This window comes from Echiichthys vipera, assembly GCF_963691815.1.
Source record: "Echiichthys vipera genome assembly, chromosome: 5".
NCBI lineage: Eukaryota > Metazoa > Chordata > Actinopteri > Perciformes > Trachinidae > Echiichthys > Echiichthys vipera.
In genome coordinates, this window is record NC_139830.1 from 16,674,623 (window position 1) to 16,690,752 (window position 16,130).

At 43.2% G+C, this 16,130-nt stretch overlaps 1 protein-coding gene across 1 annotated transcript in view; it reads left to right on the forward strand.

Moving 5' to 3' along the window:
- Nucleotides 1-16,130, forward strand: part of sik2b (salt-inducible kinase 2b) — a 37,375-nt gene that overhangs the window by 18,679 nt on the left and 2,566 nt on the right. The window contains exons 5-14 of the mRNA XM_083913548.1: nucleotides 4,570-4,694; nucleotides 4,990-5,113; nucleotides 8,200-8,426; nucleotides 9,031-9,183; nucleotides 9,624-9,782; nucleotides 11,113-11,344; nucleotides 11,438-11,731; nucleotides 14,392-14,549; nucleotides 15,331-15,444; nucleotides 15,600-15,685. Of these exons, the coding sequence (XP_083769674.1) occupies nucleotides 4,570-4,694; nucleotides 4,990-5,113; nucleotides 8,200-8,426; nucleotides 9,031-9,183; nucleotides 9,624-9,782; nucleotides 11,113-11,344; nucleotides 11,438-11,731; nucleotides 14,392-14,549; nucleotides 15,331-15,444; nucleotides 15,600-15,685 (1,672 nt within the window). The remainder of the gene's footprint in view (nucleotides 1-4,569; nucleotides 4,695-4,989; nucleotides 5,114-8,199; nucleotides 8,427-9,030; nucleotides 9,184-9,623; nucleotides 9,783-11,112; nucleotides 11,345-11,437; nucleotides 11,732-14,391; nucleotides 14,550-15,330; nucleotides 15,445-15,599; nucleotides 15,686-16,130) is intronic.

The following is a 16,130-nucleotide window of genomic DNA, read 5'->3' on the forward strand; positions in this document are numbered from 1 at the left end:
GGTGGCTGCAAAGGAGAGAAAAAGTGGCAGTGGGGGGTGCCCTTTATGTTTTCACTTCAAACAGCCCCATTACGTTTGAGTTGACAGATTGAAGTTGGTGGAGAGGAGATGAGGAGATGAGGAGAAATCACTCAAACAAAAGTGAGATGCTGGATCGGTGGAGGCAGTCCATGTGGCTTATGGTTTGGATTGTCTGGTATTTTACATTGTCTCACGTCAACTATTGTCAGACATGTATTAAGCTTCAGTGACTATTTTTCAAGGTTTTCCGCAGAGATGCCATTGGAAATCCAAAAGGTGTTTCATGCTCAATCATTGATTCAGAAAGTACAAACAATCTCCAGTCAAGGACAACTATTGGAGAAACAGTTTCTAATTCGTTTTTGTATACACACTGGATTTAGTAATAGAAAAAATGCAATCCACTAGGGTTGGACAATATGAATATGAAGAAACATAAGATCAATCTGCCACATGGTGACGCTGTAATTGGAAAGGCCACGCCCTTCACACCATAAATCCAATTGACTTGAAATCTGGCTTACCTATCCATTTCAATGTGCTCTACAAACCAGACCGTAGAAGTATTCCATTTTTGTTGCAAATATGCAAAATGTGAAAAACAATTAACACCGAATTTGATAAACAGCCTTGCAGGACAAGCATACAAATTTATATTATAAATGAGTAAAATCACTTTCAAAACATGACCGCCGTCAATCAGAAAACTTCACAAAGGCCAGGACTTAGCAGTAAGTAGACCATTACTCCGTAACAATTTGTCTAATCATCATAAATCTTGGAAGATTATTAGATTATATTACGTGTTGAGGAATAACATAGCATTTTCAGCCCAAATGCATCAGGGAGATATAAATTCCACAAATATGAGCCCCAAAACCTGGTGGAGAAAATTTCACTAAATTTAGTGCACAACCTCTTAACAGTTATCCATATCTATCTATCTATCTGTCTATCTGTCTATCTGTCTATCTGTCTGTCTGTCTGTCTGTCTGTCTGTCTGTCTGTAATGTATGACAAAGTGGTCATATACAATCATAGATACCATAGTAGATGTTGCCCACCAAATTTCTACAAAAATTTAAGAACTGCAGAGAAAACAAAATGGCAGCCACTGTGGGCACATGTCACAATGGTAAATTAACTGCAAAAGAAGAGACTTGGTATCATGCATTCTACAGGAATATCTATCTGAAGTTTGCTTTCATCAGCCACCATAACTACTTAACTTCTTCCCACAGTAGGGCTCGGGCAGCAGAATCACATCATCAAAGTCGCATCCTTACATGCGTCCGACCAATGGCGAGTAGATCACAGCTGTCGATCAGTACATTTCACCCTGTTTTTATAGCATCAAATAACTAATTGAAACCAAACTAATCTGAAAAATGAACTTGGATAAACGTAAGTGTGATTTAAAAAAAAAAAACACCTACATCGGCAGAAATCGTCTTTGGGATACATTTTTTTGAGGTGTACTTTGAGTTTTTAGCCTGGCCAATGTTCCATCCACTAACATGGAGGGGGCTGGACTTATGACGTATACTGCAGCCAGCCTCCAGTGGGCGATCAAGATGTTTTGGCTTCACTTTTGTGGAGCTGTGAAGCTGTCCCTCTTTTTATACAACCTATGGTCATACCAGAGACCAAGTAGCTGACAAAACCCCTGTAAAGTGTGTGTTTTATTGTATATAAGAGTGAAAGAGGCTGAGGTTTTGGGAACCTGAAGCATATCAGGAGAAAGAGTATTCAGGTAATAACATATAAGTTATCAATAAGTGTGACAGCTGAGACATGAATCCAGGGCAATGCAACCTGAGCTGCAGCTATAACTATATCATTATTAGAAATGACACAGTAACATTTGTGACTGCTGGATGGTGTCCTCTTCCTGCAGCATGATATCACTCATGCACTCATCATATCAACACACACAGTTTTATAAGCCGTTAGCTGGAGTGTATTCCAGTGTGACATGTTTAGGCTAATATTATGCTAATAATTTTGTGTGCGACACACAGACATGCTCCCCCACCCCGCCCTTCCTGTTGCGCTATGAGTGCTGTTAGTCGCCTGCAGCATGCTGGAGCGTTTGACGTCAACCAGTCTGCTCAGTATTCAGCTCCATGAAATGGGTCACAGCTTCTGACGATAAACCAACTGCACTGCTCCGCTCTGCCTGCATCTCACATCTCACCTTCACAGCAGCATCAGACAGTAAACATACTTGTAATAAACCCCACTGTGGAGCTCCGCTTTACCCTCCACTTTATGTCAACCACACCTGCTGCAAACTGCACTGCAGTAGTTAAATTAATTTGATAAACGCACACACGTACGCAGTGTCAAACCTGACATTTCATTTTCAGCTGTAGTTTGCACCAATCTCTGAAACCTGACTCTTAGATGTATTTTCCAGGGCACCATGCATGTTTTGCATTAACTGATAGGTGTTTCTATTTTATTGTCCACCCCATTAATGCCTATGAGGGTAGACTAAATAACAGAAACACATCTCTGTATAATGCCGTGCAATTCAACTGCAGACTCCAATATAACCATGAAGTCGACTTAACACCTCTCTAAAACCGTTTCAACAAAACCGTAACATTAAGAAAACCATTTTCAACCATTATAACTGTCATAAAGGGAGGATTTATTCCATAACCATATTGTTTACAATTAGCATAGCCTAATAGGGTGCTCAACCCAATATCTTTGGGTTTTGTTCTTGATTGGTTTTGTTTGTCAGACAAAACAAAAATAAGGAATATGACACTTAATGCTCTAAGAAACAGAGTTTCACTCGTTTCTGCAACCTTATAGACAACTCAATTAAATATAAAAAAGTGTCTAGAGATTAATTGTTAATTAAAAGCTGATAAATGCAGCTTTACGTAATGTGAAATGTGTAGCTGCTAGCTATGCGTGTGGATCGTTTCATGGTAATTGTAAAACATCATGATGCAGAACAGAGCAAGGGAAAAGGAATTAGTTACACATTCTGTCTCTTTATTCACACACGTGAATAAAGAGACTGTGTGTGTGTGTGTGTGTGTGTCTGTATGACCTCCAGCCCCATTATATAAGCAGATTTTTTCGAATTGAGGGAAAAGGATGGGATTGGAGGGTTAAGTGAGCCTGATAGTCTGCTCCTGTAGTTTTCAGGTCCCATGACTATATCACAGGGTCCCAAACTGATAATGAACAAGCTAAGCATGGAATTATTTTCCTTATCTTTTATCTGTCTAGTGACTTTTTTGATTCCTCAGTTAATAATTTAGGCTAGGGGTATTAAATTAAAATTTAGTAAGGGTCCAGTGACTTAAAATTTCCTCCTAGAAAAGGTCTGAACATCATAATGTCTAAATTGCATCCTAAAGCCTGCCCCTACGTCTATTAAATATTAATCAACAACACTAATTTCCATATTATTTCAACAATATTCATTGTCAATTTTCAAAGTAGGATACTTAACATACAGACACATTGAACTTGTATGGCACTATTAAAAACAAAAAGCTATCTTTACCATAAATAAAAATGAGTCTTAGCACGATAAACTTTAGACAAGTAAAAGAGAACAACACAGAATATTTTGAATAACATAGTTAAAAAGGGCAAATAGAGCTTTGAGCAGCCATTTCTGACTCAGAATTAAGTAGTACCGAAGTCTTGGTATGAAGGGAGTTGGTGCCATTCTTATGCACATGTAGTGTAGGTGCTCACTTTAGGTGGATCCCAACATTGTCAAGGTACACCATGCTACTTTGGTTAGACCAGGCAAAAGAAAGTAGCAGGTAATTTGCTCTTACTGCTGTCATCTTTCACATTTGGCTGTTCTCTTAAGTGAACGGTTAGCACTAGTAGCAAGTCTTGTAAAAACCAAATGAGGAGCAAAAAAGAGTCATTTACTGGAGAAGGTTTGAGAAAGAGGGAGATGGGAGGAGAGGGAGGTATAATGATACCAACTAATACAAAAAAGTGGGTTGGCTGAGTAATTGTAGGCACACAAGTCGGCTCAGTGTGATTTGGCAGATATTACTGTAGCTCTTCGTTGGATTTTAATGAAAGGCATATGTGAACTCAGTGTTTTGTGTGCATTTGTGCAAGTGTAGGTTCTCTGTCTTGTTCTTCTGAAGAATCTAATCTGAGTTTTAGTCACTCTACAGACAACCAATCAGAGCTCATTCATGACCTCATGTCAGTCTCCTGGAGAGGTTACATCATAAAAAGATCCATTTCCTCAACATACAAATATGTGGATCACGTATTACATTTCGCAAAACCTGCAGACCCCATGGAGAAACTCTGTCACAAGGCATAACCCTCTTTTGTTCTGGACTCGCAGCTACACTGTACATATTTACCACGTGTACCAATTTTTATTTTTTTTTTACAGTCACTAGTTATACTTACAGTTACAGGTTGCCTTTGTGTACAGCGCAGGTCATGTGCAAAGAGTTTTAATAAACTTATATGTTTGGAATGGATCTAACCTTTCCTCTAAATTCACATACTATCCCCCGGTTGTTTTGCACTTTGTAGATTTTGGATTCGGGAACTTCTTCCAGCCCGGGGAGCCTCTGGCCACATGGTGTGGCAGCCCACCTTATGCTGCTCCAGAGGTCTTTGAGGGCCAACAGTATGAGGGTCCACAGCTAGACATCTGGGTAAGATGAGTGATTGCATGATGTAGAGTTGTTGTACCTCATTATTTCTAAAAGGCTCTGTGTGTAACTTGTTACATGTAGCCTATACATATTTGAACTCTTTCTTTCAGTCACTACCCTACCCCACTACCTACCTACTACATTGTGTGTGAAAATCTATGTATTTTTGTGTGCACTATGTCTGTTGGTAATGCATACAATAATGTAATAACCTTATGTACATCCAGACACCTGATTGATTTATCTATTGCCCTGACCTTGTTCTCTGTGTGTGTGCAATTTCTCATGTTCACAGAGTATGGGGGTGGTGCTATATGTGTTGGTGTGTGGCGCGTTGCCCTTCGATGGGCCCACTCTGCCTGTACTTCGACAGAGAGTCCTAGAAGGAAGGTTTCGCATCCCCTACTTCATGACTGAAGGTAAGAAGACACTCCCTGTGACATTAAACACAAAATAAGATGGGAGACTATGCCAACTCTCTACCCTCAGTGCCTCACATATCTGTAAATTTACAAGGGTGCGGTGTATTTGCGAGACACCTTCTAGACTTTCTTATCATGGTGTTTATTCCTGTGAGGGACCCTGTACCTCCGATGAATAAATCATGCTTTCCTATTTGAGTCACAATACTGTTGAATGTTTGCTGCAACCAGTCGGGGTCATTTCATTAACAAGAGAACATCACAGCCATTTGAGGGGAAACAGCAGAAGACATTCTGTCATTGTCCTCTGTAATGTGTATACATGCGTCAGTGTGTCTGTGCGTGCATGCGGGCTGCAGAGTGAGTCAGGTTGGCTAACTGTCTCAAAGCAGCCCTGCTGTTAGCGGCTGTGCTAGCTAGCTGGCAGCAGATTAATTCCAGAGCTGGAGCTGTTTATGTAACCTGGGGAAGGGCCAGTGAAGCCCTCCAGCCGCTTGCCTGTCTGTCTCTGAGGAGACTCTGCCTGTCTGAGGAGACTCTGCCTGTCTGTCTGTCTGTCTGTGTGACTGCCTGACTCACGCTTTCTATCTTTGAGACATCTTACTGTCTGTCTGTGGCCTTGTCTGTTTCTCCTGACTTGTTTCTCCCTGTGTCCCATCTGTAAGTCTGTAGCGCTCTCTCCACAGGGGGTGTGGTGAGAGAGTGGATGAGATTTGTTCAAGACCTTGAAACAATTAAGACGTAAGGGGAATGTAGGAGTGTAATGTCAGCTCTGTGGCCAGACTGACACTCAAACCCACCTCCCCACCCCCACTGCAGCCCCGAACAGAACAGAGTGTGCTGATTCCTTCATCCAGACACAGTCCATCTCATCTCCTCTTGTTCCTCTCACCAGCCAGCAACACTGAGGTGCAGAGCACAGCTTAGCACCACACAGTAAACTCTCACTGGACCATTGCTCTCAGCACGTTTGAACTACTCACAACTTACTGACTTGATAAAAACAACAAATTTGTTGAATTTTGTATCTTGAATCTAGTCTACAAAATGTCATTATAAAAATGTAAATTAAATGCCCTCACGTACCCAAGTCCAAGGTGATTTCCTCAAATTACTCATTTTTTGTACTCGAAATACGTCTTTAAAAAAATGACTACATTTTTAATTGATTTGCAAAAATTTGGCTCTAATTGACTTGAGACTCTCAGCTGCTTGTGTTGTTACTTGCAGCATTTTGTTTTGTCTGTCCTGTATAAATAAAAAATAAAGTTAGCCAATCACAGCTCAGACAGAAACAAAATAGGGTGTTGTTTTTGAAATTGGAGTGAAATCTTGTGTTGTTTAAAAGCTTGCCGTTTGTGTTGCATTTCATTCATAAATGTCTATGTAGGGTTATGCTCATGTTCACAGTCATGCATGATGGTAACGTTTTATATTTACTGCTTATAGTCTGCTATTCTTAATGATTATGTGCCTGATAATGTCAATGAAATAGATAAGATAAAGTCAGCCACAGTACTTACTCTCTGCCCTCCAACTTCTTGCAGCAGAGTGCTGTTCTCTTTCATTGGGGGACTAGACTGCAACCCTACACCACTGGGGCATTGCAAGTGTTAACTGGGATGGTTCTGTGGTTAAGTCATAGTGGTGTAATGTACTGGCTAAGAACAGTGTGTCAATCAATCAGCTGGCTAGACTGTTATGCAGCACAGGCCTTACATAGTCCAACCTTCCCTGGTGGTTAGTAGCTTTGAAAATGTGCTCAGCTTCCACCGTTGCTATAAACAGCTTGTCAGTAGCAACAAGCAAAGTCTGAGTAACTTTTGGATCAAACTTATGGGGCGAAAGTGCCATGAAGTCTTTACTGGTTATGTACATAATGGGGAATTAGTTTGGTGGACCGACAGGCAGGAGGTACAAAATATGTGATCTAAACAGATAAACAGGGCAACTGGGAAGAATGTGAAGCAGGGAGTTACTGTTGGCAGCCCTGTCCATGTAACAGGCATATGAGCATATCTCTCTCTCTCTCTCTCTCTCTCTCTCTCTCTCTATTTCTCTCGCACGCTGCTCTTTCACCGGTCAACCAGGGATAGGCTAAACTCTAACAGCTACAGTATAGTCACCAAAGGAGTCTCAACCTAGCTTGAGCAGCAGCAGTGGGCGGAGCAAGTCCAGATCAAGAATTTCTGAATGAGGGAAAAAGAGTAGATGTGCTTCCTTACTTGAAAGGTTTAATGTATATTCCTAAAAACAATGTAAAAGCTAATGCCAAATGTTTAAGTTAGTCCTTCGCAATCATCTCTTATGACCCACTAGAAGTGTGTGGCGTGTCAGCGTGTGCAGAGACCCTTCCCTCTGCCTGATTTTCCCATTTTCTTCTTTTACGTTTCTGGGTGTCAGCAAAGAGGCTCTGGGCCCACGTTGGTGTCCAACACCCAGCAAATAACATTCCCAACCACCGCTTTGTCATGCCCCTCACCCTTAGTGTCTCAAACTGACACACAGGGCATTAGGCAGTGTGCGTCTGTTTTTATATATAAAACGGAGAATTAAAGATCAAGTAAATAATGACCAACTGCAGGCCCTGTTTGTTGAGAAGACACCTGTTTTGTTTTAAGACTGTAGCAGCAGGGTATATGGGTTAAGATGCTATGTGGCGGGCAGGAATGCAGTGCAGGCAGTAGGAGTGCAGGCAGGCCAAAGCTGCACAGCCAGGGAACTGTAATCCTGTTAAGAACCCAGCTGTGTCTGACGTCAAACTCATCTAGCCACTAACTAGAGGTGAGGAGCTCTCATTAGGAGGGGAATAAAGTGGAGAAGCTCAGAAGTAACGGCAGAGAAAAGAATCCAGACGATTTTTACGCTCCAGTGTTATTTCAGCCCCACTTCATCTAGGCTGCTTTGACAAGGACATTATCATTTGAGGCTTCAATTGCTTCATCATACAGTAGCTTATACAAGAAGTGCTTATCTAACATAAAACAAGCTCTGCCTTTTTAAAAAAGTAGTGATCCTACAACATTAAAGGCTATACAAACCTTGTAACATCCTCCATGATTGTTCTCTCCCACCTCTCGCAGATTGCGAGCACCTGATCCGCAGGATGTTGGTCCTGGACCCATCAAAGCGCCTGTCTGTGGCCCAAATCAAGGAGCACAAGTGGATGTCTTTGTATGCTCCTGTACAGAGGCCTGTTCTGTACCAACAGCCTCTGTCTGCCGAGGGCGAGGCAGGTGTGTTAGAGTACAGCGAACAGGTTCTTCGCCTGATGCACAGCCTTGGCATCGACCAGCACAAGACAATAGAGGTAAGGACATAGCTGGCTTTTATTTATTCAACAAGGGTATGGCGGAGGCAGGTTTAAAGGTCAGAGCTTCAGTCTGTGGCAAAGATAACAGTTTTACTACGTGCATCCAAGCAGAATACAGCTATAGATACTTTTTAGGTTAATGTTACACAAAACATCGGAGTAGTTAGCTGCAACAATGAAATGCTGGTTACATGTTAATGCAGCAGCAACATGAATCCACGTACATTTAAAAACCGTGCATACTGGTGCTTTATCATGCAAATACACACACACACAAATATAAATCATCACAATGATCATTCGTTTTTTTTTGCCCTGATTGTAAAATAAAAGGAAAATAGATCTACTCTTTCATTAAACAGTACATTGCAGTATAATTTATGTGCTGTCTTTCTTTTTTAATTCATTCTGTGTATTGTATATCGTATCTACTGTATACTTTCCTCTTAAGATACTGCAATAACCCAGTTTTGCACAGAGAAAAAAAATAAAGAATTCTCTCTAAGAGCTGTCACAGTTAAGTCGTCCACAATGGAAGGTCTGTTTCAGTAATAACTTATTATTACAGATGACACCATTTATGTTGTTTGTCCTCCTCCAGTCTCTGCAGAACAAAAGCTACAACCACTTTGCTGCTATCTACTATCTGCTGGTGGAACGGCTCAAGGCCCATCGCTGCAGCTTCCCCGTCGAACAGCGGCTTGACGCACGCCAGCGACGGCCCAGCACCATCGCCGAACAGACTGTCGTCAAGGTAGCCACAGGGCGTCACGGCAATGAGAGGTTTTGAATAATGTGTACAGAGATAACCACCCTGATCAAAGCTCCATTATACACACCTGCACCCATGAACAAACAAACAAACGGAAAGACATGACCCATTAATTTATTTATCCAGCCAGGTTCTGTCTTCACCCTTTTTCTCCCAGTCTTTTCCACCAAGCCTTGATCTTAATGCGTCTCCCTCACTTACATTATTCATTATTTTCTTTGCCGTGTGTTTCTTCTTAGCGGCTCTTTGCAATTTATCTTTGATTTTCCTCACTCATCTAGGATCTGTCTTTTTTGTATTGTAAGGATTACAAAGTCGTACATTTTTTTATTGCATTATTCAGGGATGTTGTTAATTACTGGAGATGAATTGCAGATGTTTTTTATATGCAATGTAAATGTCTGTTTTGTCCCTCTCTGCAGTCGACCAGTGGTTCAGCCCATGCGGGTTTGCTTCCGCAGGGCGTTCGCCTTTTGCGCTCCCCTGTTGTGCCCCAAGCCTCCTCTGATGCCTTCACCTTTCCTCAGACTCCATGTCCCCTGGAGCAAAATTTTATGGTGGAGGACGTCAACACACCCAAAGTAGGTCCAATACAAGTAATCTGTGTTAGTCCTCTGTCCACATATCACAGCTCACTTGCATCTGGCTTTCGGTTACACACACACACACACACACACACACACACACACACACACACACACACACACACACACACACACACACACACACACACACACACACACACATGTCCGTGTCCTTTTTGAAGTCTTGAACGCTGGCTTGCTCCGTCAACCTGCCAGAGTGCAGCTGACTTGTTCTCGTATGTAAGAGCTCAGCCAGCACTCACATCAGACAAGACAGCTGTCTGTCCTGCACGGCTTTTAGACACACACACCTGTCACTCTTTCTCTTTTCATCCGTGCCAACCAGCGACTTTTTCCTCCAGGCCTGTTGTTGAGCCAACCGATTATTACAGAACACAGACACCAGTGGTCTGAGTTGACGGCCTCACACACCTGTAGGGCTACACACACACACACAAAGATGCAGTATCAGTCTTTAAGATTTCTTTTCCATCTCACTTCATCTCCTGGCTCCAATAAAGAGTGATGTGAGTTTTTTTTTTATGTGTGTGTGCATTTACTTTGTGTGCGTGTGCCGAACACACATGTGTCTGTGGTAAGCAGAGCAGAGACAGCATACCCGTTATCTGCGTGAATGGAGCCTGGTTATGTAAGCGCTCCAGTTATGATGATGTGACCTAATGCAAAACTGAGTGAACACACATGGACAGGAAGCTGCTGTGCTGCTCCAACAATCCCGCCGCCATGACCTCCTACCTGTCAGCCAACAGCTCATCATCTTTTCTTTTTTAGTTTTTTGGCTGTCTTTTTCTTCTCAGTTCAGCTGCTCCTCCTCTCTCTACCCTTCTTCATCCCTCAAATTCACTCTCCCCTTATCCCCACCCCCTTTTCATTATCTATTTCTCAATGTCGTTTTCCCCTCGTGTATCGGTTGAGTAACAACATTCCTATCCCAGCACACTACAGAAAGCAGATGGGGAATTGGGCAAAAGTTGCTCTTTCTAGACCAAGACCAGGCTTTCCGGTTACTGCAGCCACTCATGCAGATGATCTCTCTCTCACTCTCTCACTCTCTCACTCTCACTCTGTCTCTCTCTTGTTTGTCTGTCTGACAGTCACACAGCATTTTCACTCAAAGCTCACTTCCTGGCCCTGCATTCCTTTATCCCCACCCTCTGCCTCTACTCCAACACACACAGACCTGAATGCTGTAACACACACACGCTCCTAGTATGAGACGTGCTTCCTGTTTTCTTCCTTCCTCAGTTTTTGAATGTATAGTTTTCGTTCTCTCACTTTCTGTCACTTTTTATTCCCTCCCCCCAAGGTGACCGGCTGCCTGTTGGACCCCCTGCCTCCCCCCACTGTCCTCCGCAAGTCCTCCACATCGTCGCCTAGCAACATGATGGAGACGTCGATCGATGAGGGCATCGAGACGGAGGAGCCTGACACAGAGGACGATCCGCCCCACCTGCTCTCGGCTTATCAAACGGCTCGATTTGGCCAACGCCGACACACCCTCTCTGAGGTGACCAATCAACCGGGGCCTTCGAACCAAGGTATAGTGTCACCTGAACACACACCTTCAGAGTCTGTCACATGCATCCAATGCTAAAACCAAGCTGTATAATATTACTCCTTTTGTCCCCTAGGTAAATTTTATGCTCTAGGCCACAACCCCTCCATGGGCAGCGTGGACTCAGACATGGGCTATGACATGGGCTCCATGCACAGCGACCTCGGCTTGCTGGAGGATCCTCCTTCTCTCAGTGAAGTGGTATCTGCCAACAGCTCTGCTACCAGCGTCACCCCTTCGCCTTTCTTGAGCGCTCTGCCTGCCAACCCAGCAATGGCCGTCCTGACTTCCCAGCACAGAGAAACGCACAACCGCTCCCCCATCAGCTTCAGAGAAGGACGCCGTGCCTCCGACACCTCTCTCACCCAAGGTCAGAACCACCTGTGTTTTTTTTTCTTTCCTCCATATCATTCAGTCTTCTCTTTTAGACCCACTCTCAAAGCACCCACTTCTCTATATGCACTCATACTACATACCTAATGGGTCACGTATCTCTCTTTATCTTCCTCGATAAATCCAGGCACTCCATTCTAGTCGACCTCAAGGTCATTCTGTTGCCTTAATAGAACATTTCACTGCTTGTGTTATGTGACGTTGCATTTTTAGTGCAGTTAAATGGATGAGATGACAGGAGGCTGATGAGTTCCTCGCCAGCTATCGAAAATAGACAAATCCATTGTAAAGGGGACCTGCGCCGCAATGCATACATGGAAAAAGCCTTTTGTGAAGCCTGATAAATTGCCTCAAGTGACGCCACTTGAGTCAGCCCTGGTTGGGTCTAAAGACTAAAAGTTTAAATTTGAAAAAAAGAAGTGGGCTTACCAGACCTCCTCGACCAGCTCCTCATTTCTACTTAATGGTGGCTAAAGGCTATCTTAGCCTTCATTAGCATAACACACCTGAACTTGGCTGAGCTGTCAGTGGCAGAGTTTGCATTGTGGCTAATGTATGCTGCAGGTTTTGACAAGGAAGAAGAATGCGTGGAATATGAAAGATGATATCTGTTTTCAGGGTGGTCCATCTGTCCTTCAAGTTCTTCTGGTATCTCAGGAACTTCTTCTTCTGGTATCTCGGAGGGGATTTCTTCAAATTTTGCCCAAACTTCAATATGCATTATGAAAAGTGCCTTTTTTTTCTTTTAACTTATTCTTCCGTAATGTCCCAGTCGTCACCTGGAGAGACGTATTTTGTAGATCAAAGTCCAAGGTCACTGTGACTCAAGAGTTCCTGCACTAATAATGACAACATTTCACACAAATATCTGAGAGAATAAAATTATGGAAGTGATGACATTTTATAGCCAAAAGGCCAAAGGTCAACTTCACTGTGACATCATATTGTTTCCGTCCATTATTCAACGCCATAAGTCAGGAACAGTAGGCCAGACTGAATTGGCTGAATTGGTGACACTAATCTTGAAACTCTGTGTTTGTGAAGAATCCAGGTTAAGTAAAAAAAAAAAAAACACCTTTGTATTAAATTCCTTTTAAAGTCTTCGTATTCTGTAAGTCTGGACCGACATGAATGTAAAATGCAACTTGAGTGGTTGGCGGAGGCATACAACTTCAAGACAGTAATTCTAGTTTTTTAACCATCATGAGTCTCACTTCAGTGTTATAGAAGTAAAATGCTAAGACGGTGTAGTACTCAATAGTCCATAACGCAATGCAGTCACAAGACATTTTGACATCTCTTATCGTGACTGCCTTATCCCTATTGCTCTGTCTACGCAGCTGAGTGCAGCAAGTTCAGTCATGCTCTTGATGAAAGAAAACCACTGTCTCAAGTGGAAGCGAACAAGACAGGTTGAAAGAAATGCTTTGAAATCACAGATCAGTCTTATACAAGTGTCAATTAGAGCGGACGCATCTCCTTAAAGCGCAGTCACTACGAGCTGCAGACAGTTTGATTTATAAAGTGTCAATGTGCATATGTCTGAGGCTCTGGGATGCATAGAGCACCAGTCAAGAGGAAGAGCATTGATTCTCATGACATAGACACAACACACCTGCTGCAGCTGTAATATACTGTGTATATATATGCTTTCTAGATTAAAATGGCCTCATCGCCTCTCTCTCATTAGCTTCTCCTCCCTCTCTTTCACACAGCCCCCCCCCAACCACCCCAACCCCACCCCCTTCCCTTTTCTCATCCTCTCCGGTCTCTCTGACGACTACGACGGTGATGATTCACGTTCTGAATCACAGACGGATATTTTTGAAGGTTTCAGCCCACATATCTCACTCTCTACCCCCTTCTCTTTCCACTCGTCTCTTTTTCACTCACTCTCCTTCTCCCTCTGTACAAGCTCATTCCCTGTCTTGCTTTTCTTTCTCTTTTCAAAGTTTCAGTCTATGGCACGCAGGATTTGTCTCTACCCCCACATCAGAGAGAAAGAGGAGCGGGGAATGCTAAACAACCTCAATCTACTATTTTTTTCCTTTACAGCTACATTTTTCTGTATCTGATGGTTGTAAATCACCTGCCCTTTAAGCCCAAAAACTATAATTATAGCTTGAAAATGTTACCTCCCAACACTACATTGAGTATCTGCACCGTGTGCTCCCAGTTGGTATTTGCGATTATCTATTTCTTTTCTGTAATCCTTTTTGGAGCGTGTTGATGCAGTGGATTGTTTTTGCGTCAGACTGCTGACTCTGGTTTTAAATAACTCCTACCATCACGGTGAGTCAGGTCCTATCGTTCACAGCCACAGCTCGTCACCACTGGATGGGTCTTATCAGAGCCACTTGCTGTTGCGCGCGCACACACACACACGCACAGATACTGTCACACACGCACACACAAACACACACCCACAGCGGCTCATGACGTACATTCGGCTACATTGTCAGTAGGGGCGATGAAAAGTGTTAACCGGTCAGCCAGTCTGCTAACATCAGTGAGGATTAAAGCCTGACTCTCTGAGAGGAAAGAGCCTTTTGACATCCTGTTATGAGGAGAGAAGTGATTCTATCGATCGGCTGCAAGAATCAATACTGACTGTGTGTTGTGGGGATTTGTTTACAGGTCTGGTTGCGTTTCGGCAGCACCTCCAGAACTTGGCGAGGACCAAAGGAATCCTGGAGCTGAATAAAGTCCAGATGCTGGTGGAGCAGATGGGCTCCGGGGAAGGGGCCACCATGGGACCCCTGGGACCACAGCACCACTTGCAAAACCTCCTGGAGGTCGGTCCTGCTGATTAATCACACAAACACACACACATCCTTCACTCTAACCCATTCAAAAGCTCTCTTTTCCCAGACCTGTTCTGAGCCTCATCCTCTCTACAATCCTCACCCCATGTTGCCCCGGAAAAAAAAAAAAACGGGCACCCAGGCTGTTGTGTAACCCCAGGAGAGGCAGCCAACTGTGGCTTGTTTACTGTCTCCCGTCCCCCTGGAGCCTAGGCCAAAGTGAATGCAACCATTGTTGAAGTCAGTCAGACTTAACCATAGTAGTGACTGGCACTCAGCAGGCCCAAGCTGCAATCACACACAAAGACGGGCACACATGTACACAAAATGATACGCATACATAGACACACTGCAAGGGGAACCATTTGAGGAAATATCCACAGGCTTTCCTGTAAAAAAAAAAACCCAGACAAAATCAATCGCAGAAGCAGACAAGATCTAGCTGTTTTCCTTTTGTCCATCTCTCATAATGCAATAACGCAGCTCTTTGTTGGTTATGATGCTCGTGCCCCATCATCCTTTTAATTTGCTTTCATTTCATTTAACCACTGTGTAATCCCTGTGGTACATGCCATTTAGAGAAAGGCATCTGGCTGATCAGTCACCACACAGGCATTTGGGCAGGAGACAGCATGGATAATCCAGTTACACCACACGCTGAAGCACCCAGACCCCGACACAGCTTTATCAGCCAGCAGGAGAGGGGATCTGGGCGACATGTGTCCATGCGCATGCAAGTACATGTTCTAATGGTTTATGTTTTTGATCGAAGGGCGAGGCATCCAAGCAGCAGGAGGGCCTAGCTTTATACCAAGGTGGGCCGCAGCCGCCTCTCCTGTCCCGCAGACAGAGTTTAGAGACACAATACCTCACTCATAGACTACAGGTACAGTCTAACACCAAATACATTTACTCATTGTGACTGATATGATATAGCCAAATGGTCATTATACAAAAAAATTAAACAGTTTGTAGCCTTTGTTTCCATGGTAATTATCCTGAACACAGTCATCAGTCCCAATCTCTCTTCTACCCTTGAAGGCCAACGTCTTGGCTAACAGTCCTGCTAGCTGCCAACTTTTCTGTAAGGACACTCGAAGTTTAGAGCAACAGCTGCAGGAACACAGGTAAATCACTGCTCCACACGTTTTCTTTTTTCTTTTTTTTTCTTTTCTTTTCTAATTTTTCTAAATATTTTCAGTTATTTTCTCATGTTCATTTCGCTGTGGTAAACTGCTGGAAAATCAATTTAGAGCAAAAAAGCATTTGCTAATATGCAAATAAATCCAAGAAGGGTTGGTCATAAAAATGTACTCCACTGACAAGAACTGAAAAAAGTAGGTGTCAGAGCTACAATTACCTTGCCTGATAATTGACCAAAGTTTTCAAGCCTTTAATTATATAGGACAGACAGGAAATGGGGTGAGAGAGAGGGGGAGACATGCATCAAAGTGCTGCAAGTCGGAGTTACACCCGTGGCTGCTGGCTCGAGGGCCTTCAGCCTCTTTACATTGGGCGACTGCTCTAATCACTGTGCCACCAGCCACCCCTGAAATATGTTGATTTAAAAAT